Source organism: Nylanderia fulva, unplaced genomic scaffold, assembly GCF_048542155.1.
Source record: "Nylanderia fulva isolate GAGA-0341 unplaced genomic scaffold, ASM4854215v1 Scaffold14, whole genome shotgun sequence".
Taxonomy (NCBI): domain Eukaryota; kingdom Metazoa; phylum Arthropoda; class Insecta; order Hymenoptera; family Formicidae; genus Nylanderia; species Nylanderia fulva.
The window spans coordinates 1,364,061-1,387,781 of NW_028189622.1; the positions used below are offsets into that span (position 1 = coordinate 1,364,061).

Below are 23,721 nucleotides of genomic sequence, written 5' to 3' on the forward strand. Positions count from 1 at the left end.
GGAAGAGAGGGTAGAGGAAAAGGTAGTGGGGCCGCGGGACCGGTGCGTACGGCCCAGACCTATTCTCAGTTGATCAGTGAGTGCGGTGGTTGTCTCATCTCGTACCGCGCCAGGTGTAACTTTCCTCTCTTTCTCTCTCGGTCTCTGTGTGTCCTTGATACGACGGAGACAGTGATGGAGTTAAATCTCACGGAACGTGCCCCGAACCGGAGCCAAAGCCGCAAGTATGGTTCTCTCTCTCTCTCTCTCTCGCTCTCTCTCTCTGCTCAGGTATGTAGTTCTTCTCCTAGACTACGCGGTATAGTTAAACGTGATAATGCGCAGTTGGAGAACGTCATTCAACTCTCGAGAGAAGTACTCTGAGCATCATCGTTCTAGCTCTGAGTAAAGTTCGCGCGATACAATTAGAAATATGGTAAACTATGAGAAATCTTCGACAAATTTTTTTCTATAGTTGAAAGAAAATGTCTAATGTTCACGGAATTACGAAATAATTTTTCAAAATTACAATAGATCCCCAATTTGGAGAACGTTATTCAATTCTGGAGAAAAGTACTCCAAAAATCATCGTTCTAGATCTGGCAATGAGTAAAGTTCGCGTGAATCTATTAGGAAATATGGTGAAATACAAGAAATCTTCGAAAATTATTTTTCTTTAGTTAAAAGAAAATTTCGAATATCCGAAGAATTACAAAATTTGAATAGATCCCTAGTTTGGAGAACGTCATCCAATTCGCAAGAGAAATATTCTAGAAATTATCGTTCTAGCTCTGAGTAAAGTTCGCGCGAATCTATTAGGAAATATGGTGAAATACAAGAAATCTTCGAAAATTCTTTTTCTGTAGTTGGAAGAAAATTTTGAGTGCCCAGAGAATTACGAAATAATTTTTCAAAATTTGAATAGATTCTCCCTCCCTTCCCCTGATCATAAATATAGAACTATTCATAATCAATTCGGAATACGTAATAAACTAACGTAATTCGCGAATGGTTTCGTTTCTGAAATTGTAAGAATATAGAAAAATGTCGGTCGTAAACTGGACCAAAAAACGAATTAAGGATTTTTTATTTTCTGAGTTCTTAGAATTAAGTTCCCTGAGAGAGGAAACGAAGAGCCGCATATATTAATGCTCTTCCGCTCACTTACATATGTTCAATAAGACTGTGCTATTGTGAGCAGAATAATAATAGGAACGTTTATATAATATATTACCTTTAACAATTATATTATAATACATTTAATATGTTGACCAATTTTCCGTGATATTTCCGTCGTCAGAATAATCATCGCAAATCTTGCATCTAATAAGTAATAATCGTTCGAAATAATAATATGATTTGCTTAAAAAAAAATAATGAATAGAGAGAAAAAAAAATAGAAAAATTAGAAACTTTCAATTTAAGATATCGGTTTCTTCGAATGCAATTTTTATATTAAGCGCATATTTTACATAATTTTAGTTTACACAACTCTAAAGAACTATTAACAATGCACATTCGTTCGCGGATAAATACATTTATTCCAAATTCCGATATCGCAGAAGTAATTAGAATTAAAATAAATGCCTGGAAGATTCTTTTCAGGATTAATAAAAAGAATAAAAAAAATTATTCGTGTAACTCATATTGATTTTATGGTTTTTTAACGATTTATATTGAGAGTATAGTATGCAAAACCAGCATTTTTATAGTCTTCCTTAAATTGATATAAATACATGCGGTTTTCTACCCGCATCGTTTTATGGAAATCCGTGTTTCAACGTTAGACTTACATCACTTTCGATATAACCGGCTTACTATGTACCGGTCGGCACGAGATACATTAGTTGAAATAAGCAGTTTTGAGAGTATCGAAGCGCGGAGTACCTTGAGTTTGTGCTTAATAGCTTCCCTCTTACCAAGACTATTGCGTGTATTATATTCAAGATTTAACATACCGAAACAATCAACGTCAAATTAAACAAAGGTCTGATCATACAGTAGTAAGAGTCAACTTCTTAGGAATTGTAACTGCAAAATTGCTCAATTTCTCCAAATTTATGAAATTTACTTTAAATATGCGCCTCAATTTGAAACATATTTTTTGAACAAAAACGTTCATACATTTTTTGTCAGTCTCTTTTACAACATTATTCAATATTAATTAAAAATTATAAAATTTGTTAGATTTGAAATTCCTGTTAATAATGTTTTTTAATTTTATTTTTTCCGTAAAATAATTAAAATTCTGCTAATCCACACATTTTTAAATTAATGTTCAAATTTACGATTCGTTAAATAATAATACAGCAAACGTGTGCGTACAATCAAACGGAAATGTGATTAGAAATAGGGGAGCGTATAAAATGTACAAAGATATAAAGTTCGCGTCTTCCCTCAAGATATCGGAGAATTTCTTCAAGGCCGAATGTCAATGTCAGTATCGTCAGACACTTCGGTCGATTAATTATCTCGGTGAATTCGAATAGACTATCCGTGCGTGAAGGATTTTCTATCAATACAAGCGACAAGGTTAAGGCAATCGTTTTGTATCATGAACAATATAAGCAGAACCCACTACATATTTCTCATTTTTTTCTTTTCAATTTTTAAAAATATTCTATTTTAATCTTCATAAAGAGTATGTCGTAATATATATACATTTTTAATATAAATTACGATATAATATTTTCAGGTTCCAAAATAAAAATTACAAAAAATGCGCAAATGCAAAATTTATATTTTCTGTTTCGTGTAAATATTAATTCATATACATTATTAATATTTAATCCCGGATTAATATATTACTTTCACTTTTTTTGAAAATGTTTTTATGATTCCTCAATTGTAAATTTTTTAAATTATTTTCTTTGCTTCTTTTTTTTCTTTCTAAATACCGATTACTTGTTTCGCATTCGCACTATCGGTGCGCACATCTTTATCCTCAACGATTCGCACCGTTTCGCGTGCGAATTTCCGTGGGCCTCTTAGCAACAGGTCATGCACACATCTACCGTGGAAAAGCGGAGCCGCTGCATGCTATACAACTCGAGCGTCTTTCTCCTTGTCGCTCGATAATCAAGCATTACTTTCATCCGCGATCAAACAATTATTTCGCACAAAATCTTGTTAAACAGATTCTTTTTGGTTTTATATAAATGTGTAGAAAAATTGTACGCGGAGAGGCAATTTCAGAACAATTTTTATTCGTCCGCGTTGTCTATTAAAGTCCAAAATTTGATATAAAGAAAATTATTCTCGAAAATAAAATTTAAGTTAATGTCTATCGTTAATGATGACCTAAATTTCCTCTCTCACATATCGCCGCTAACTTAATATTATTTTTGTTTTTTGTTTTTACGAATCAATATTACTTAAACACAGAGTGTCTAACAAAATATCTCAAAGTCATACTTTAGACACGCGTGTTGCCCGAGTTAGTAATTTCAATAATCTGTATGATACACCTCCTTCTTGAACACTTTTTCTTTTCCATATATTTTCTTATATTTATATAATTAAATTTATATAACTCGTTTCTGAGAGAGGGACAAAATGGATAGAAGATATTTTCCATAGAACATAGTATGTATATAATTAGTAATTATCCAATTTTTCAAAGAAATGTCTTTTTCACGAATTCTTGACAAACGATTTTAAATATCTTTTATGGAACCTTACATAATATCTAAAAATAAATATAGCACATTTGCGCGCACACACATCGATAAGACACAATCGTCGAAGTAATGATAATTCACGACGTTGTATCTCACGTTGGCGTGTTAAAAGAAATTTCAGCACGATCGATTATTCGTTTACATCGTGTTAACGTGAGCTGCTGGTCCGTGTTGGAGCATATGTGCGTATTTTTGCACAAACTTGCACGCAACATCAACCATGGACCATTTTCTCGCGGTATCGGCAAAAACTAATGTCAGATTGTACCTTCTTCTGTAGACCTTATTAATATTTTAGAAAATACTTTCCCTTCTTCATAATTATACAAGATGATTTCTAATTACATATCTATACTTCAAAGGGCGAATCCGCAGCCCTCAAAAAAATTTTCTATGCATATAAATTGTTCTAGGTATTATTACCACTTTATGTCAGGTAGAAACAACGAATATACAATGATCAAAAAAAATATTAGAAAGTTGTTTTAGTGGTTTTTTGTTATTCATAGCCGAAGGAGAGATCATATATATGCTTGCGTTACGAATGACAAGTATTCTTCATGTATTTTCTTTAATTTGTACAAAAAATAAAATCTGAAACTTATGTTCGTAATATCTTTTTCTTCGATTGATTTTTATTTTTTATATCTTTTTCTTCAATTTTAAGGGTTTATCTTTTAAAGTATTATTATATAATTAAAAATCACTTTCTGTATAATTTAATCATCCCACATTTATTATATATATAATTGTCTTGAATTTTTTATTTGTGGAATGGATTCTCTTGGTTGACGATACCTAGCTCGATACCGGCAAAGAGTCGTTTCTGTGTGCACGTTCACCGAACAACCGCAACCGGTATTATTGCCGCGCGGAAGCCTATATCGCATGCGATCTTCGTTACATCGGTGAACTCGCCGGAGATCGGCATCGTAGAACGTTCGAGGAATAAAATGCAAACACGTCGCAATCTGCATACGTACATACGAGTTACGCGAATTTTTATTTAAAAAAAGCTAATGTGAAATTCTCTCCGGAATATGCGAATAAATTCCACGTGACTTTAATATAATTTTATTCCAAAAGAGAATTTTATATAGAATTAAACGTGTCAAATATTAACTAAAATATTTTCTCTTTTTCTGATATATATATATTTGGATAAAATATTTTTTAAATAGAACTTTTATTTATATTATTTACGATTTCTTCGATTCCTCGCAATAATTATTTCTATGTTTAAGTTATATTCTCTCTCTTCATTTTTTTTGTATCACTCAATATATTCTTACAGATGGAAATAATATCACAATATATATCCAGCAATAAGCCAAGTAATACGATTTGTTATTCTATTATCGCGCTACAGAGATATTACAAAGAGGATTAACGAACGACCTTTCGTAAATTATCCTTGTTTTGACTCGATCAATGACATATAAATATTTATACATTAAAAGATTACTTTTCATCAGTTTCAAAACTGTTCGCGAACGAATCATCGACGACTGTTTCTCTCTAATATATCGAAATTTCAGTTAAATTTTGTACTTTTGGCAATTATATTTAAAGATATTTCACCAGTTCATGAATACAATTTGGGGTAAGAATTATATTTTTTACACACACAAAAGTTTTTTTAAATATACACATTAAACAACAATATTTATTTAATTAATTAAGACATTTAATTTTATTAAATTTAATTTTGTTAAAGTAAAAAAAAATTTGGATATAAAAAATTGCATACTTTTCAGAAAAATTTTTATACTATTTTCAGCTAATTTTATTTTATGTAATAATGGTTTTATTTAAATCAATGTTCTTTCAAAATACTATTTCCACTGAAGAAGTCACACGTATATAACTTTCACAGATAATTTTATTGCATAAGCCATGTTTCTTGATTTTCTTTCTTGTATTTCCATATCAAGTACACGTTTAAGAGGCAGGGAAATTAAATCGATAACTGTAATCGCAATGATAATGTCTGCGAGTGAAACAGCTATCTCAAGCACTGGCGCAGCTGTATTTGCATAAACGGTTGGAAATCGTGTCGAAAAATCTCGCGTTAGAAATTGAGTTTATCCAGTCGTCGCGAAATATTGATCAAAAGTACCGGGAACTTTTCGGGAACTTGCGTCGACAAACGGTCCGATTATTACAAAATGCTTACGCGAATTCGATGAGGTAATAGGTACAGTCAACAGATCATATACCGGAGACTTTGTAACGACTGAACCGTACGTGAAGTTGTTAATTAGATCGGTAAAGCGACGTCACTGCCAGGAGTCGAGTCATTTTTCGAGTTAAAAATAGTTGTAAGATCTCGCACATGTGGGAATCCATTCGTGAATAAAATTACAAAAACATTATATATGTGCTAGAATATTAATCAATATTAATTTATGGGTTTATTTTTAATTCAAAGCACCTTGTAATTTTCCATAATTAAAATCAGGAATAATCTACAAAATTATATATTTTTTAATTTATAATAATATTAAAATATTTATATCATGTAATATCTAGCATTTTTATTACATTTGATATTATTAATATATGCGGTATAATTATATTATAAAAAATATATATATTTTATAATTAAAGTTTTTCATTAAATGTTTAAATTAAAAATTTTTTTCAGCTTTAATAATCTTAGAGAAGCAACTCTTCGACGTAATTCTTTAAATGTTCGAGCATTTCGTAAATTTTTTATCTAATTCGGGCACGATATCAGGAGCGTTTAAAGTCTCAATTTAAAAAAAATACATGTTATAATTTCGCGAAAATCATTCATATGTTATATAATCATGAAAAAAATTATATATTATTGATATCGAAAATTTTGTTCTTGCATCATTCGAATCAATATCAATACGCGGTTCGATCAATATAACAAATTAACGACGGCCGTTCATTGATCTCGCAAACAACTTTGCTGTCTTATCACAGAACGTGTGTGCCTTTTTCTCGAGTATACCGGACATCAGTAAAATATTCTCAAAAGGTGCGATGACAAATATTATATCTATATAGTTGCAACAACGATGACAGATAAGCTTGAGAAATCGAAGGTCGATCTAATCAGACTTATCAGAGACAGATACGCTTTACTTACATGTATTTATATAGCTATACGTGATGTTCGATTTCACGGTTCGGATAAGAGAGGCTCGTGATAGAATCGGGAATCGCTTGGACAGAGGTCAGAATTTTTATTCGCGTGTTTGAAATCCGGCAGCGAGCAAGTGTCATTTTGACGGGAACGGAATCGTCAGACGGATCGTCCTTGACATTTTGTGCGTCGTGAGACTGCGTGATAATGAAATTAAGCCGTTCTCGAGCGAACTCTAAAGTGCCACTCGAATGAAGAATAGAGAGAATTCGTCACGAATTATTTATAATTTTATTATTTGCGTGCATCGGCTGCTTCATTCGTGTCACTGAACCTGACCTGATCTGATACCCGTGATTCTAAAACTGTAACAAGTTGCGCATTTATGTGTGCGTTAAGTGTGTGTATTACTGTATCTGATTTTTCCTAGATTACTTTCAATTTTTCCTCATTCTTCACAATGTTTCGTCATGTTGCATCCGCTATATCGTAATAGAGTGATAGTACAGCTGTTTAATGTAAATCTATCCCGCACGATCGCGCTTTCACATTTTCACCAATTTCTGTTGTCAAGCACATTCTAATCACAATGATAAGCGCGTTCGTTAAATACGGAACGATAACGGGCTGCCTCTTTTTATGGCGCGATGTAGAACTTATAAAGAAAAATAATAATAATAATAAAGTGCTACGGGCAAGTTTGTGATAAAGCGAAACCTTTCTTTTTGAAAGCAGAGATTTATTTTAAGAGCTGAAAGTGCTGCTCTTGTGGTCGAAGGAGACATAAGGATTGTGTGTGTGTGTGTGTGTGTATGTGTGTGAAAGAGAAATAAAGAGAAAGATTAAGAGAGAGGATTGAAAATAAAATTAAATCCAGATACAAACGATATACGAAACGATATAGCAAGATCATAACTTTCTCCGAACGGATGTTCTTACGAAACTTTATACCGGTCTGTATATACATATTTGTCGACTCGACTTCGATGAAAAGTACTTTAATAAGCAATTCCGTAACGGAGAGTATACGGATAATATCTCCTTGTGCTAGAGAATTAAGAATCGATAAGTATATCGCGATAATTCTCGAACGAGAACGTATAAATATGGCTCGTATAATTGTTCCTGGCAACACGTGATTGACAAACTGCTCAATTAAGTGATAATGTTAGATAAAAATAAAAAAATTGGAGTATATACGGATACATTTAATGGAAAATCGGTGATATCCATAAAATAAGGAAAAATACGAGTCTTACTCATATCATTCCGTGAACTGCATCGATTAATCGTTGATTAGAATTCTCGTTAAATTGAAGTCTACGACACTTCAATGACGTGTCAATGCTATGTAATTACATATGACGCGACGAAGCACGTAATGTGACTTACAATTAGCACATGGTGCAAGACTTAATATAGATATATATCTTTCTCAGATAAATATATTAAAGTTGTTCGAGTAGTTTCAGGATTACTTAAAATCAGAACCGAAGATAATTATAATAATTGCATCAATTATTTTGTTAATGCATATTATATCTCTCTATAAGGCAAATATCGAATCAAGCTTCAACGAGCCATATTTTCATTGCATTTTTTTCATATATGTAATTTAAGAAAATAAATAAATATTAAGAAAAATAAATATTAAGCAATTTTAAAAGAAGGGTCGGTCCTATCGACGCAAAAGCCTTTTATAAGAGTAGCCTTTCAAACGTATGTTTAGTCATCGTCACATTATGTATCTGCGGGTCCAGATTACACGACTTTCACTCCGAAATGTCAACGGCTGTTTCACTTTTCAGTTCCCCACCGCGCACGCATATCGATCAATTCGCTTACGCACAACAAAGGGACGATTGTTGCAAAGCGATTTACGATTTCTCTCTGTATCTGTTTCAGATAATAGACGCGATGGCGGCGTGTGTATTATATATCGATGCGATTGGAGCTTGCAAACTAAAAAGTGAAGGACTGGGACCTTCCAACTGGGAATAGAGAGATTCACGGATTTACAATTTATATTCCATGCTAAAAAAATAATACGAAGGAAGTAATTAAATAATATTTGCTCCAACAAAGTAAGAATTATACCATAACATTTATATAGCACGATAAAATATGAATTATATTTATATTTTTAGCTTACAGTGTTATCTGAAAATAGTCAAAAATTTCTTTGCAATATAAAAGCTTGTCTTGCAGACTTATTTCATTTTTTTTCTTATTAGCAATTCATGAAAAAAATGACAATTGGAGAAAATGTTTTATTACATGTTGAAAAGGATCTCTTGGCGCGGACATTTTCTTTGGTTATCTAGCTGTATGAGTTTTATTCTACATCATAAAGCTAGGTTACCGGAGTTAAGCTCCTCGCCATATCAACTCCAGCAATCTTCCCCTTATGCATTTCTACGCTTCAGCGAAAATAAAGCACCGAGACGCCGAAACTATTACACCTGAGGTGTCCTGGACATTATTGCAGCATCGACTTATCGAGTAACAAAGGCAGTGCCAGAAAAAAAGAACTCAAGTTTAGGATTATCTTACAGATATCAATGGCTGAACTTCTTGACATCTCTCTCTAGAATGACTCAATGTATGCGATGTATTATGACACATGCATATAATGATTTACATATTTTATTCATATTTTACTAGACGTACGATAGTGATTTGAATGTCAATCATAGTTATCGATGTGTCACGCTGATTCTAATTTTGTCTCTGATTTTATCGAATAAAAATAGCAAAAGATCCCGCAAGATCCTCTCCTACGGTACTTATTGTGTCGAATAATTTTCAGCTGTTGGGTCCTCACAATGGGCCGAGTGTTCAGTATGAAGAGCCGTGCAAACACAGATCCACACACATATAAAGAAGTATATATAAGCGACGTGTTCGCCGATTCTGCAACCGCAACATGTATGAAACAGGCAAATGCGAGATTGTAAGTTGTGGCTGTGTGTACATGGCTCTCTCTCTCTCTCTCTCTCTCTGTATTCCCCTCGTGCGTGAAACTACGAGTTGGGCATTTGTAATTGTCGTTAGTGTCGATGACTCGTGACCGGCCTGTCGAGAGGAGAGGACTTTTCAAAGTCGCGCATTATTATCGTACGGTTTTTCTCTCGCATTTTTATTTCGCACCTACATCACGGCTGAAAAATAATAATGTGTCCGCTACTTCGATAATCATACACTTTGGAGAAAGTTACGTCGTTATATCGCACCGGAACCATCAGCGTAAATGCGGGACGCGTCCCAATTCGACGAAGCTTGCACAATGAACGGCCGGCTATTCTTTTTTTTTCTTTATTTTTACTCCGCAGATTTAATTAATTTCTTGAAAATGCTATGTAAGAGCTCGAGTTTTATTTTTAAAATAAATTTCGTTAATTTATAAAAATGACATTTACATCATTTTTAATATAATTCTTATTGTTGCAGATATTATACACGTGCGATCATCTCTACGGGCAGATTATTTCTCATGACGAGCCTATTGATAATATAATTTATTCTGACCCCGCCTTTCGGCAGAAGCGCAAAAATTTGTGCAGATCGTGAGTTCGAAGCGTTAACGTATCGAAGGCACGCCTCGCGAGAACGAAACGAGTTGTTTCATTAAACACACGCTGTGCCTATGAAACGTTACATTTTAAGTGTGTGCCGACACGGTGCGTGACGACGATGGTTCCCACAATAAAGAAGCCGGGATATGTTTACCAATTATACATATGTATATGCGACCACAGGAACGAACACGTCCGGCGTGATATTGCAGGAAAAATTCTTGGCTTTGTTTAAATTGCATGTATAGAAGTTAGAACAATGCCAAATTTCATTATCTATATGAAGTTTACAATCAGCAGAATAGAACAAGGCAATCACATTTATTCATTTTGTTGATTTCTTGTAAAATTTCCGCTTGCGAGCTTTCTTGTAAATTCCAAACAATTTTGAACATTAAATGATGAATTCACATTTAAATATAAATTTCTTTCTTAATTCACGTAAATTTAAACACCAAATTTAAAATGAGGCAAAATGACGTTCTTTTTCCACGATAGTAACAATATTAATCGTAGCTTGATTGCATTCAAGCGGTGCAAGTATTTTAAGATCAATTCTATGAATAGTAGAAGAGTCCTTCCTTTTATTAATTATTCATAAATTTATTATGTATATATATATATATATATATATATATGTATAGCGTAAACTTTTTATCATTTTATTGTACTATATTCTTGAAATTATAAGATTAGGAATACCACGGAAATATCAAATTATTTCACCACTTAATGATCAATGTAGTTTGTATATAATAATGTAAAAAAATGATTAAAATTACCTGAGTCGTAATTGTCATTTGCACTTCATATCACTCACTCTTTTTTTCTTCATTATCCACGAAGCTGATAAGAGATTGATTTATCCGCGACAGGAAGCAAATTTAGCGTTTTCGGTCCGTGTTGTTCTGGATCAGATCACTATAAATAAAAAAAAACATCATTAAAGGATTGCATCACCACAGATCAAATCATTGCATAATTTCTAAATACATGAGATGTGTTTATTTAAATATACCCGGTTTTCAATAAATTGCAAAAATATTTGTTCGCAGATCGCATTACTCGGAATTGCAAGATAAAAAAACGGAACAAAGTTTTAAATAGATTCTGGAACATTCTGAAATTGTATATATATATATATATATATATATATGTATATATAAAAGGAGCATTCCTATCTTGCTTAATCTCACGCTACGGAATTTGTGCTAGCGGAATCTCAAGGTAAATTTACATCGAATCGAGCACAAAGTATAGTCAATAGCTGTAAAGGTAAGAAAGGTCTTCTTTTAAATGCGCAATTCACTTGCATTGTAAATTCTTTGTCTATTTGCAAGATTGTAAGATATATTTAATAAGTTATTTATTATAATGTGTCATTATAATTGGGCGTGAATATGATAATCTTGTGAGCCATTTTACATTGCAGAACAGAATGTTGCGATTGTACAAACGAGAAAATCAAAAGTTGAGAATGTAAAGACTTATGAAGAGGATGATCTGAATAAGGGAAAAAAAGGAACAGACTACTAAAAAGAAATACATAGAAAATGAAGAGCTCGATAAAGCCAATCGGAACCAAGATCCTGATGACATTAGAATCCCAGCAAACACAAAGTAACAATTATATAACATCAATGTTATAATTTCCCACTCAATAATATAACTGCAATATAACATGGCTTGTACGTAAGAGTTATATTATTGTGTAAGAAATTATAACATTGATGTTATGTAATTGTTACTTTGTGTTTGCTGGATGAATATGATAAATGTTATAAGTCGTTGATTAATGATTAGAATAAATTTAGCTGTACAAGAATTCTCTACGAAAGATTAATTGGAATTCACAATTCTTTCCCACTTGACGTATTGGATAACAAGAAAACGAATGTCAAATTGTACGTTAGACGTGTATTTATTATGGACAATTGCAAAAAAATTAATACCAGAGTACTTGAACTTTAATAAGGCGAAGACTTGTGCGCGACAATATTCTCTTAAAATGTTGTAATATAACAAAATTTTGAAGATCATTTGTAAGAATCTCATAAAGAAATGCTTGAAACTCTATGATAAATTTATGAGAGAACATTTATAGGATCTATGACCAATTTAGTAATAATAATATTATTAAATCAGCGTGATACAGGATAAAATAAAATATATATTTACTAAAAATATATTTACTTTGATGAGAATAAGGAGCATAGTTTATTCATCAAATATGTAAAGTGATTAAAACTGATGCTATTGACGAATGCATAATGCAACAAATAAAGCAATTTGATGAAAAGCAGTTGTCCATTATACCATTCATAATGAAAAAGCACTTCAAAATCGAATAATTAAGAATTTAAGCTTTGAAAAGCAATAATAAATAAATATGTCCATGATCTTGTGATCTTTTTTATTATTCAAAATTATGCTTCTCTCTAATTTTATCTTGAAGAAATTCAAGCTATATACTATTTGCATCTATAGAATAATAATATTTGAGATTTGATAAAACCAGCCTCTTGTCAGAGAAACAAGATATGATATACATATATAACATATGTCAATAAATGTCTGTGAGGAAATGTAAATAGTATATAAATGATAAAAAGATGGAAGACATTAATAATACACAAATTTATCACATATAATACTTTTTCATTATCCTGCAAATATCCTTTCTGACAATTATATCATCTTATGATTATTATATTATTGTCATTGAACAAAATAATATCAAACTTAGTATTTTGATTACTATTATTGAATTTAGAGTCGAGTATCATACTAAATGTGCGTATGTTAAATTATTAAAAATTTTGCATTAATTTTACAGACTAAAATTAAAGTACACATAGTTAACGATAATTATTTTCATAATCCAAATGTTAAGTACAGATACATTAATTTAATATTAGCCTTTTCTTTTTTTAAATCCGTATCTTATTCCATAACTCAAAAGTATATATGTGAGACATATATATTAATTGATTTAATATCCATTGTATTATATACAATTATATATTTAATGTAGAAATTAATCAATGTTACATATGTATGCATAGAATATAAGATTAACGCAAGCAAAAAACTAATTAGCTTTTTTTTTTCTAAATTTAATTATATACAATTATATGTATGTTTAATATAAATTAATCAATGCTACTATATGCATATATATATATTCAATATCTAATAGATTAAATAATCATCAAAATATAATGAGAATTTTCTGTCATATAATCGTTATAAAACATCAAACATACAAGATTCTATTAAATATAGATTGAGAGGATTTCTTTTACCTTAACATTTTTACTTCAATTGTGTTCGCAAGATATTTTTTAACTCATTCTTTCCTATTGCACTATCGACTAACGTAAAGAACGCGCGCGAACTTAGTCAAAGAAGCCTGCCAAAACGCCATCTATAATCTGTGTACGCTGCTGCACGATTAGAGGAGCACTTCACCTCTGTTGCAGACGAAATAAGTCGTATGGGATCGCAGCCTTCCTCCTTAGACAAAAAAATTATGATGGCAAGCAAAACTTGGAAGGTCAGTACTGTCACCGACTGTCAACCGGATCAGCTGATCGCGAAGCGTCTTGCGGTCATTTCGCGTAAAGGATGATCGATCGTATATTTTCATGCGGTATGTGACTCCTAAAGTCGCCTGAGATTACTGACGCGATTTTTCCGCAGGTGATCCAGCCGCACGTGCCGATGATCAAGTTTCGCAAGGGTGGCGTTAATCGTGCAGGTAACTTACAAGCGAAACCGGCACGCAATCGATGCCGCACCATATCATGCGCGATATCGTTGAAAAAAAATATGAAAAAAAAACAAATACCAGCTGACACCGAGATCTGTTGCAGCAGTTGCAGGCACGACCACAGCTCCATCTAGATCAGGACCGTCCCAAAGCGCGGGAGGTTCAACGGGCCCCCGAGTAATAGTCCTGCCAACGATTGAAGACATTCACCTGCCTCTGCGATATCAGAGACGACCGATAGATCAGAAGGAAATCGAATATATTAATGTAAGTTGCGAGATGAATCTTGTTTTTGATGGGGATCTTTGAGATGTCATGAATTCTGCGCACTTGAAAATTATTTTTCACTCATTTGCTTAATTTAATATAATGTAGATATAATTAACGTATTATTATATATACAATGTATTCTAAAAAAAGATTTAATTCTATAATTAATAACACTTGTGCGTTATCTTACAGCGTGGTGGACCAGAATAAGCTTGCAGTACAAGTATTTAGGATTTTGTAAATTAATGCGATGTCATAACTTATATAATAATTAAATTAACTTTATTATTGATTGATCTAATGTGTTATATTCAAATAAATAAATATGAGAAAAGATATTTTACATTTATATGCATATCAACCATACATATATCAGGCAAGGTCTTTTGTGACACTGCCAGGGCCTGCTATTTTTAGCACAACTCTTAGCTCATTCCTGTAACAGCCAATATGAGTTAATCCCAGACGTAATGAGATTTTTCTAAAATATTTTATTCAAATATTAAATTTCTATTCATGCTTCTTTCATATATAATTGAATCAAGAAGAGAGATTATTTTGATACTTATTCTGTAATTTAAAAATTCATCTTAAACATGTGTCTGGAGTTTAAAAAAATATAAATAAATAAAATCTAATTTCCATTGATAATATAATTATTTTATGAATATGATATAATTATTTTATGAATGCACATAATTTAAAATAAAAAGTGCCCGAAACATTTTCAAGCATTTTTCAGTATAATTTAATTTTCATAATTATGTGCTCTGACTTTTTCATTGTAATCATTTAACGATAGTTTTTTTTAATTCTTAGCAATAATTCTCTCTCCGATGACAACGTCTTGATACGGTCCTGCTGCGGTATGACAAAAATAGCAGACGACAGTGCGCTGCGGCGGCTTTCATCTCGCCTCGACGTGTGCCTGGACGTGAGAAGAATTTCGCGATCCGTTTATAGTTTTATCGAAGTTTTCTCGAAGCACGAAACGCATTTACGAACGACGAACCTACGAAAATGGCCGAGATAACGGATTTCGGACCGAGAAAGACGATTTTTATACTCGCGATCGTGGCCAGCTGCTTTGCAGTGCTATGGCCGAAAATTTTCTACCCTATGCTCACAGCATCTGTCACTACGCATCACCCTACGACGGACAGTTCTGGTAAGATTCCAATGTTCACGTACGTAAGATTGTTAATGACAATAAGAATATTGCAAAATTCTCGCTAAAAATATTTTGTTATTTCTGGTGGACATACTTTTTTTTACCTTTTTTGTCTATAAATAACTTAAATTTTGATGTTTAACATGTCTGCAGAGAGTCAAACAGACAAGAATTATATCTAAATATAAAATACCTTGCAACATATGTTCTTTTTATACTGCATACAGTTATTATGTGTAGCGTGCTGCGAAGTAATATTTGAAAGCGATGTCACTGCGGTGGATATAATGCAAGAAATGTGTCAAAATATATTGAGGCATCATCCAGTTGATCCACGTGTCAGAGATGCGTTAAAGCTTAGCAAGCTGAGTCCACAAACCGCGAGTTTGTGTAGAGAGGAGGTTCTAGCCAGATGTGGCATAGATTTATCATCTTTTCTCGCTGAAAGAGAACGATTGGGAAAAACTTACAAACAAGTGTTGGAGGAAATTAGATCGTTCAATAGTTCCCTTTGCCTTAAAATGAACTTTGGTGTACCATTGTCTCAATTAGGAACACCTCATCTTATCAGATATCATATCTTGATGCCACACAGTAAGAATTGCAAAGATATGCAAAGTAGAATTAATATTGTCATTTAATACTAATAAATCTTTGTGCCATTCTACTTTAATATATAAATAATTTTAACTAACTACAATTGTTTTCATAATGATTTCTTTAAATATATATAAGTTTGTAAATCTTATACTAATTATAATAATATTTGTATTAATTGAATTTTTAAATTAATATGCTTTTTAATCAAATACGATGACTAAATTGTTTATGTGTAAATCACTTATATAATAAGATAAACTTTTAGCTATATGTCTGTAATCACATCATCATATATATATATGGAAAATGGCTTTGAGTTATCTATTTTGCTTTGGCTGATTGCCAAAAAAATAAGCTTGTTGGCAGACAATGTTTGGCAGACAAGACATGGCCCAAAGCATTTCAAATACATCCATACCCATGACTTATTTATTCCTCTCATTAAGATTTTTTTACAAAAATTTAAAATTTTATTTCATTAAGTTAATTGAAGTATATTTATAACAATTTTACAAAAAATTAATAAAAGACTAATTATATTATATTGCATTAATTGACACAAGTTTGTACTAATTTGTGGGTGGACGTTTTAACACAAAATTAATTGATTTTTATATACAATAAAAAAATATTATTTACAGATAAAAATTCATAGATTTTTTTTATGTCTACAGATACTATACGACAGGAGCGTCGTACTCCTCCTCATGCAGGTGGAATGCATCCTGCGATGAGAGAGCGAGGGAGGGCCATACCATCCTCTCACATTGTACCGAAGATAGTGGACAGAACTGATCACGCTATGCCAAAAATGAGGCCGCCTCTTGGTGGCGCTGGTCATGTTGTTCCAGCTCCTAAAGGAAATGGTACAATGGGAATTGTTATGCCGCTATACACAATAGGGATAGTTTTGTTTTTCCTGTACACCATTGTCAAGGTAACATATAAATCTCCAAAATTATTGTGACAAAAACTTAAAATGTATATTAAACTTATTGTTTTAACAGGTCTTGAAGAAGAATTCCGACAGCGAAATTATTTCGGAATATCCGGGGGCAGCTGCTGAAAAGGAATTTCGAAAAATGGTGTTCAGTCCAGAAGCTCTTACTACTGCAATGACTGGAGGTACGCTACATTATCCAAGGGAAAAGTCGCCATTTAGGACTGCGCCAACTATAGAAGAATTGAAGGATCGTAAGTGCTTATGTGCAAATGTTTCTATTATTACAAGCCATGTTTCATTTACATTATCATCAATGCAATGTTTTTCTGAGAAGCTATTTCTTTTGGAGAAATATATTTTAGAGAATTAAGATATATATATATATATACCTTCTTGAGTATCTAAACAGATTTTTCAATGGTATTGCATGATGCAAGGTTTGCACAATTAGAACACACACGTATCTATACGCGCGGATATACATTGCAAGATTCTGAATATAAAAATGAGCATATATTGTAAGTATTTATACTTATACTCTGTACTACGTTTGATAATGTTGTACATGCTGGAACACTAGAAGCGGCAGGAGACATAGAGATAGATCAACTGAGACAACGATTGGTCGAGACGGAAGCAGCCATGGAAAGAATCGTTGTCCAGATGAGCAACATATCACGTTCAGTAATGCATAACTCGGGCTCACAGCCAGAAAACAAGGTTTATCAGATTAGTTTTGACGCAATTCAGTTTCAGTTTATTAGTCGTTAGTAAATATGCACGTCGCTGTGTTCTGATTGCGTTACAAGCTTTACCTACCCAATGTACATTAAACATACTGTACATTTAATATTAAGATTTTATCTTCAATATTTGGCTTCTTCAAATATCAAAGCTAAGTGTTGCAAAAAATTACAAATTGTTGGTTTAAACTGTTTATACTGTACATAAGATCCATATTGATGTATATGCATATATTAATGCACATGTGCATATTATATGCATATATTAATCAAGTGCGATATTCAGTATACGAATATATCAAATTGGAATATATGTATTCAGTAATAGAATTTACGTTGTATATTTTTATATTTTGAGTAGTAGATGAGGCTCCAAAGTCCAATGGTCTGGCAGGGGTCGATCGCGGTTCTAAGGTACATCTCTTGCCTCCGAAAATATCTCTAACAAGAGTAACCAAGAGTTTGTGGGACACTTTTCATTTATAGTGCACTAGTTTTACGAATAATGAGTTTATCATGTATAAATGTCTTCGTTTTTTACATATGATATTCTCATTCTGAGTATGATTCTGCGATAACAACATTTAAGTATTTTAAAATGCAGAATTATCTTTTTTATAAGCAAGGATATTTTTCTCAATGCTAAATATTGTTGAGAAACATAAGTTAATAAGTTAATGAAATAGTAGTTGTTCTTGAGTTTCTTAAAGTGCTAATTGTGTGCCTTGCATGTGTATGATACTCGCTTATATTTTATATCTTATTCATAAGGCATATTATAAAATTAATAGACCATAATGTATGGATGATTGTACATTTGCATTACATATAATATTATTGTATAATTATACTGTTTTTTATTTTTATAGAATCTCTAACGTAGTTCACTTTTTGAATATGGTTTTTATATTAAAAAGCATTGCTTATATATAAATAGCTTTTATTAAATTAATGAGAGAAATGGCTTTGAAGTTTTTATTACTTATGTTATTACTATGTATATTTTTTATTTCAAAAATATGTACAAGTAGTGAATAATGGAAGAGCATCATAATAAAAGTTTAATTTACAGGAAGACACTACAACTCCGGAATCACATAGTAGAGAAGGCGAAGAGTTAGATGCAGTGGAACAATCACCAACAGTTAAAGTTATGGGTATGGAAATGACAGCTAGTTGTGAAAGTGGACAGAAATGTAGCAGACCTACCACCCCCATTATTCTTACACCAAGGTATTATGCTTATCATTTTTTTCTTTCAAAATGTTTCTATTTTACTCATTATTTTCTAAATGATTTTTCGACAGAATATATATTGTCATTATATGTTTTATTTTAGTAATGTTGAAAGAGAAAAAACACCACCAAAACCTATATATTTAGAGGGTGCATTACCACCACAGTGTGAATTACTTGTAACCGATTCAGAAACACAAGCAGAAAAGTCAGAGGACGACGACGACGCTCCTGTTGTTCTCTCAGGCAAAATGACCCTCTCCCTCATCAGTCTCGACCAGATTCCAGCTGTAAGGAAATATTAGAATTACCAACAGAATCAAATGAATCTGCGGAGCCTTGTTTTATTTGGTGATTCTTTCATTTATTTAATTGTTTGCCTAACTTCTGTATAGGTTACTTAATATAGAGATCACAAATCACAGGAACTAAATGCAGTGCAAAGAATGGTTTCTTGGCAATTATAAATATGGGTATGAGTAATGTGCTGATTTCATTATTCATTATTTTTATTCCTATTATTCTCTGTGATTTGTTCTAGATATTAATGACATTAGTGCCTTCTGCCTTTTATTTATGTTATTTATGTTTTACTAATATTTTCTTTTTATTATGATATACACTGGCTTGTTAATAAAAATTTAAGTTTTATCAAAAATAAAAAATTTCTGAACTAAATCGCCAAACTTTTGGAGCTAATTTTATAATTTGGCAATTTATTCCAGAAACAATATATTATTTTTTGGAAAAGTGTGTTTTGTTTATGAGAATATGCAATTTAATTTTATTCAATATGTTTTGTTACGTCCATGTCAGCAAATTATATATTATCTGACTAAATGGAATGAATTTGTTTTTAATTTTATTTTTATTTTAAAAAATGCAATTCTTTTTATACATGATGCTAGTAAAATTATGTTATGCAAATTGCCTTTTGCAAGAAACAACACTGCAGCATTAATTAAAACTACACTTATATTAACATATTAACTATTACACACATATCAATATTAGTGTCATATATTATATTTAAGATATAAAATATTATGATATTTTTAATGTTTATTTAAAACGGTTATTACACAAAAATAAAGTACATAATTTGAGTCATGTCTTTTTTACAATGAATGATTAAACGATAAAAGATTAATGAAAATACGATTAAACAAAAAATTGACTAGTTTAATAATCTTTAATAGTCTAACTTTCTATGATATTTTTGCACTTAATAATTCATGTTCGAAACATTCTAAATTTTCCAAAGCAGTTTGTATATTTATTAATAAGAAAGGTGTTCTATTTTGTTGTTATACGTAATAAAACTATTGTCTTTAAACACATTTGAGAATCTATGAATACTTTATACCTTATAAAATCAATTTATAATATTAATTTATCAGTTAATTTAATGTTAAAATTTTATGATAACTAACAACAGTTAAATGTTATAGTTACAAATTTGATATAAATTTGTTAGAAAGAATAGAAAAGTATTATAATATTGTATTTTATAAGCAATAAGAAAATAATCTGTTTAAGGTTTTGTTATTTTAATGATTAAAAATAAAAATTTTTTCTTTGCAGTTAATTGCAAGTAAAATTGTTATTTAATATTGATTAATATAAAAAATAATTTATACATTTTGTACATTCTGTATTGTTTATTGGAAATTTTAAAAAATACTTTTGCATGTTGCAGTTAAAGAATAAAATCAATTTTTTGTTTTTTAATTGTAAAAAAGATTTGACTCCATTAAAAATATTGCATGAGACTCGTCTTATATTGTACAAATAATCTTATATTTATTTCATAATCTATTATTTGCTTTTATTTGTTTTATAATTTAAGATTCAATTGCATAAAAAAACGATTATATTTAATATGTAGGATTCGGAGAATGAAGCTCGAAGTGAAAAGGAAAAAGAAACTTTGAAAACAAATGCAGATGTTGAAGATGTACTAAATGAAAAACCAAAGTTATGGCAAAGAAAAGAAAAAGAGGAAGAAAAGGAAGCAGAAGAAGAAAGCGAAGAAGAAGAAGAAGAGGAGGAGGAGGAGGAGGAGGAGGAGGAGGAGGAGGAGGAGGAGGAGGAGGAGGAAGAGGAAGAAAAAAAAGAGGAAAAAGAAGAAGAGGAAGACGAAGAAGTAGAAGTTGAAATAGAAGAAGAGGAGGAGGAGGAGGAAGAAGAAGAAGAAGAAGAGGAAGAGGAAGAGGAGGAAGAAGAAGAGGAGGAGGAGGAGGAGGAAGAAGAAGAAGAAGAAGAAGAAGAAGAAGAAGAAGAAAAGGAAAAAGAGAAAGAGATATGGAAGTGAGACATGGAAAAGGAAGAGGAGAATAAAAATAAGGAAAAAGTTAAAGAGAAGAAGGCAAGAAAAGAATATACATACTGGAAACATAAAATGAAAAATTTAAAGAAAAATGCAGAAACTAATCAAGATTAAAAAGGTTAAACAATTTTGTTTCCTTAAGCGGATCAGTGTTTATCAATCTTTAAAGATTGATCTCTTTATTATAATGAAAAAAAACTTATATAATTACTGCAATAATTATAAGAAAAAGCTAATATGTATAAATATACTCCAATATAAAAATACATAAACTTATTGATTAAGCACTGCCAGAAACTTAAAATGTAAATCTTATATGTATCGCATTTTTGTTTTTTAATTGTTATATTCAACGTTTTATAGAATCATAAAATTGACCACAGGGGCCAAAAGAAAGAGGCAGTGCTATCATCTATGCCATGTTACAATAGCATAGATACTTCGATCTGATAACATATGTTATATGCCATGTTATTACTCTATGTACTTAAAAAGTCATTTATAAAATCTTTTAGGTCTTGCAAATGCCAAGAAAATAAAAAAATAACAGGAAAAGTTATGAATCTTTCCAGATGTATCATACGGGGTAAATATCAAACTTGGTGATTGGCAAGCACTGATACAACTTGTAAAAGCCAAAAATCTAATCTTCCTTTTTTCATAAGTAGAAGGTTCTCGTTCGTAAATCTTTTGCTTCATTTACTAATCGTTCTTTAAATATTTATATTAAATTGTAGCATTTTGTGTTTTTATATTTTTAGTGTTCTTTTAGTAGGTATAACATTTTATAATGCTTTTCAATTTCTATTTATTTATCGTATATTTTATTGTATTATTGTTAGAATATTTTATCATTTCAATATTTCTGACTTTGATTTGTAACTGTAGATTAAAAATATATTTGTTTAAAAATACATTCAAAGTTTTTATAAATCTATAATAATGTTTAATAAATGATAATATTTTATCATATATAAAACTTAACAAATCCAATATTTTTTAATCCAGTAAAATATAAAGCAGATATTTCTGTTCTCTATTCATTTTATAATTTATAGAATCAAATAAATTTGATTTTATTAATGTTATTTACTTTTACACAAAAGTCAATAATAATAGCAAATAATTCAAAAAACGAGGTATAAAAAGAGAGAGATATGATATTGAAGAAAATGCAAATGTTAATTTATAAATCGTGTAAAAGTATAGTTGATATAGATTAAAATATTATTCATCAAGTATATGTTATCAACAACATTCTTTATATATATAATTATATTTTATATTATGTAAAAATGTTACTGTTTTCATGATATATTTAAAGCATATGAACAATGTTAAAAAAGTGATTTCATTAAATAAAGCAGCACATCTTTTATAATAATCTTCAATCTTAGATTGTATTTTTGTGAAATTTTAAATTATTTTCTAAAAATACTTATTCATATACTTGTTTAGATTCCTTCGACTCTTATAGCCAAAATTATTTTATTGTAATAAAAAAATATTTATGTAAGATATGGTTATGAGAGAAATTAGTAATTTGTATTTATATATTATTAGAAAACGCAATGTAGATAAATTTTAGTAACAATGAAGTAATTCATAAAGGAATAATAAACTACTTTGATTTATATATAGAGAACTATAACTATATTACATATAAATATATATAGTATTAGTTGAAATTAATTTTTATTAAAAATACTTAATCATATATAATATATATTACAGATATTTATAAATACAAAGTGCTATTAGTTACATATATGTAGTAACTATAAATATTGTTATTACAAAAAACAAATATATAATACACTAATACATATATACATATATGTGTATTTGAAAATCACTTATTTTTAAATAAATATTAGATTTAATTTAAGACTATTTGAGAAAATCATGTATTCAAAACTATGTTCTTTTTTATTCTTTTTATACTTTATACATTATTTGTTTTTTAATTTCTTTGCAAATTAATTCAGAAAACTGCAACCATGAAAGATGATTATATATAAATATGTAAATAGTAAATTATGAGGATATACGAAATTATGTGCATAAATAAAGAATATGTGAATGTTTCTAATATATATAAATATATATATATATATATATATATATTTTTTTTTTTTGTTTTTTTTTTGTTATTCAAATACATACACGAAAGAAAAGACACAATAAGTACATATATTTTCTTATAAAAACAAAATTTTTCTTAAATCTTTTAGGTTGACATAATTTTCTTTATTTAATTTAGACTTTTAATTTGATTCTTTGGATTTTATCTCGAGAGATATAT

At 30.4% G+C, this 23,721-nt stretch overlaps 3 protein-coding genes and 1 long non-coding RNA gene across 13 annotated transcripts in view; 3 read left to right on the forward strand and 1 right to left on the reverse strand.

Annotated features, from left to right (window-relative positions):
- Positions 1-14,248, reverse strand: part of LOC114929086 (decapping and exoribonuclease protein-like) — a 43,594-nt gene extending 29,346 nt beyond the window's left edge. Inside the window, exons 1-2 of one of the 3 annotated variants that reach the window (XM_029300468.2) lie at positions 14,203-14,248; positions 11,135-11,273 (exon numbers count right to left, since the gene is read on the reverse strand). The gene's annotated coding sequence lies outside the window, so the exon portion shown is untranslated. Of the gene's footprint in view, positions 1-11,134; positions 11,274-13,657 lie in introns of all 3 variants that reach the window. The other 2 variants (XM_029300467.2, XM_029300466.2) reach the window with 2 other exon arrangements.
- On the forward strand, positions 10,957-12,759 carry LOC114929090 (uncharacterized). Its single transcript, XR_003819195.2, has 2 exons — positions 10,957-11,627; positions 11,785-12,759. It is a non-coding gene; the product is annotated as an uncharacterized LOC114929090 (long non-coding RNA).
- LOC114929088 (alpha-ketoglutarate dehydrogenase component 4) lies at positions 13,768-14,732 on the forward strand. 2 transcript variants are annotated; one of them, XM_029300472.2, is made up of 4 exons: positions 13,768-13,908; positions 14,055-14,112; positions 14,231-14,391; positions 14,587-14,732. In XM_029300472.2, exons 1-4 carry the CDS (start codon positions 13,849-13,851, stop codon positions 14,602-14,604), a joined length of 297 nt encoding a protein of 98 aa, XP_029156305.1. In that variant the 5' UTR covers positions 13,768-13,848; the 3' UTR covers positions 14,605-14,732. The 2 variants fall into 2 exon arrangements, with proteins under 2 accessions (XP_029156305.1, XP_029156304.1); XM_029300471.2 differs by having other exon boundaries at positions 13,769-13,908; positions 14,228-14,391.
- A 526-nt stretch (positions 14,733-15,258) lies between these two features.
- Positions 15,259-22,800, forward strand: RIC-3 (RIC3 acetylcholine receptor chaperone). 7 transcript variants are annotated; one of them, XM_085480109.1, is made up of 8 exons: positions 15,259-15,562; positions 15,806-16,159; positions 16,840-17,102; positions 17,173-17,359; positions 17,689-17,828; positions 18,924-19,084; positions 19,191-19,377; positions 20,976-22,800. In XM_085480109.1, exons 1-8 carry the CDS (start codon positions 15,415-15,417, stop codon positions 21,399-21,401), a joined length of 1,866 nt encoding a protein of 621 aa, XP_085336235.1. In that variant the 5' UTR covers positions 15,259-15,414; the 3' UTR covers positions 21,402-22,800. The 7 variants fall into 7 exon arrangements, with proteins under 7 accessions (XP_085336235.1, XP_085336236.1, XP_085336237.1 ...); XM_085480110.1 differs by lacking the exon at positions 17,689-17,828 and adding an exon at positions 18,213-18,265; XM_085480113.1 differs by lacking the exon at positions 20,976-22,800 and adding an exon at positions 19,483-19,834 and having other exon boundaries at positions 15,260-15,562.
- The last annotated feature ends 921 nt before the right edge of the window (positions 22,801-23,721 follow it).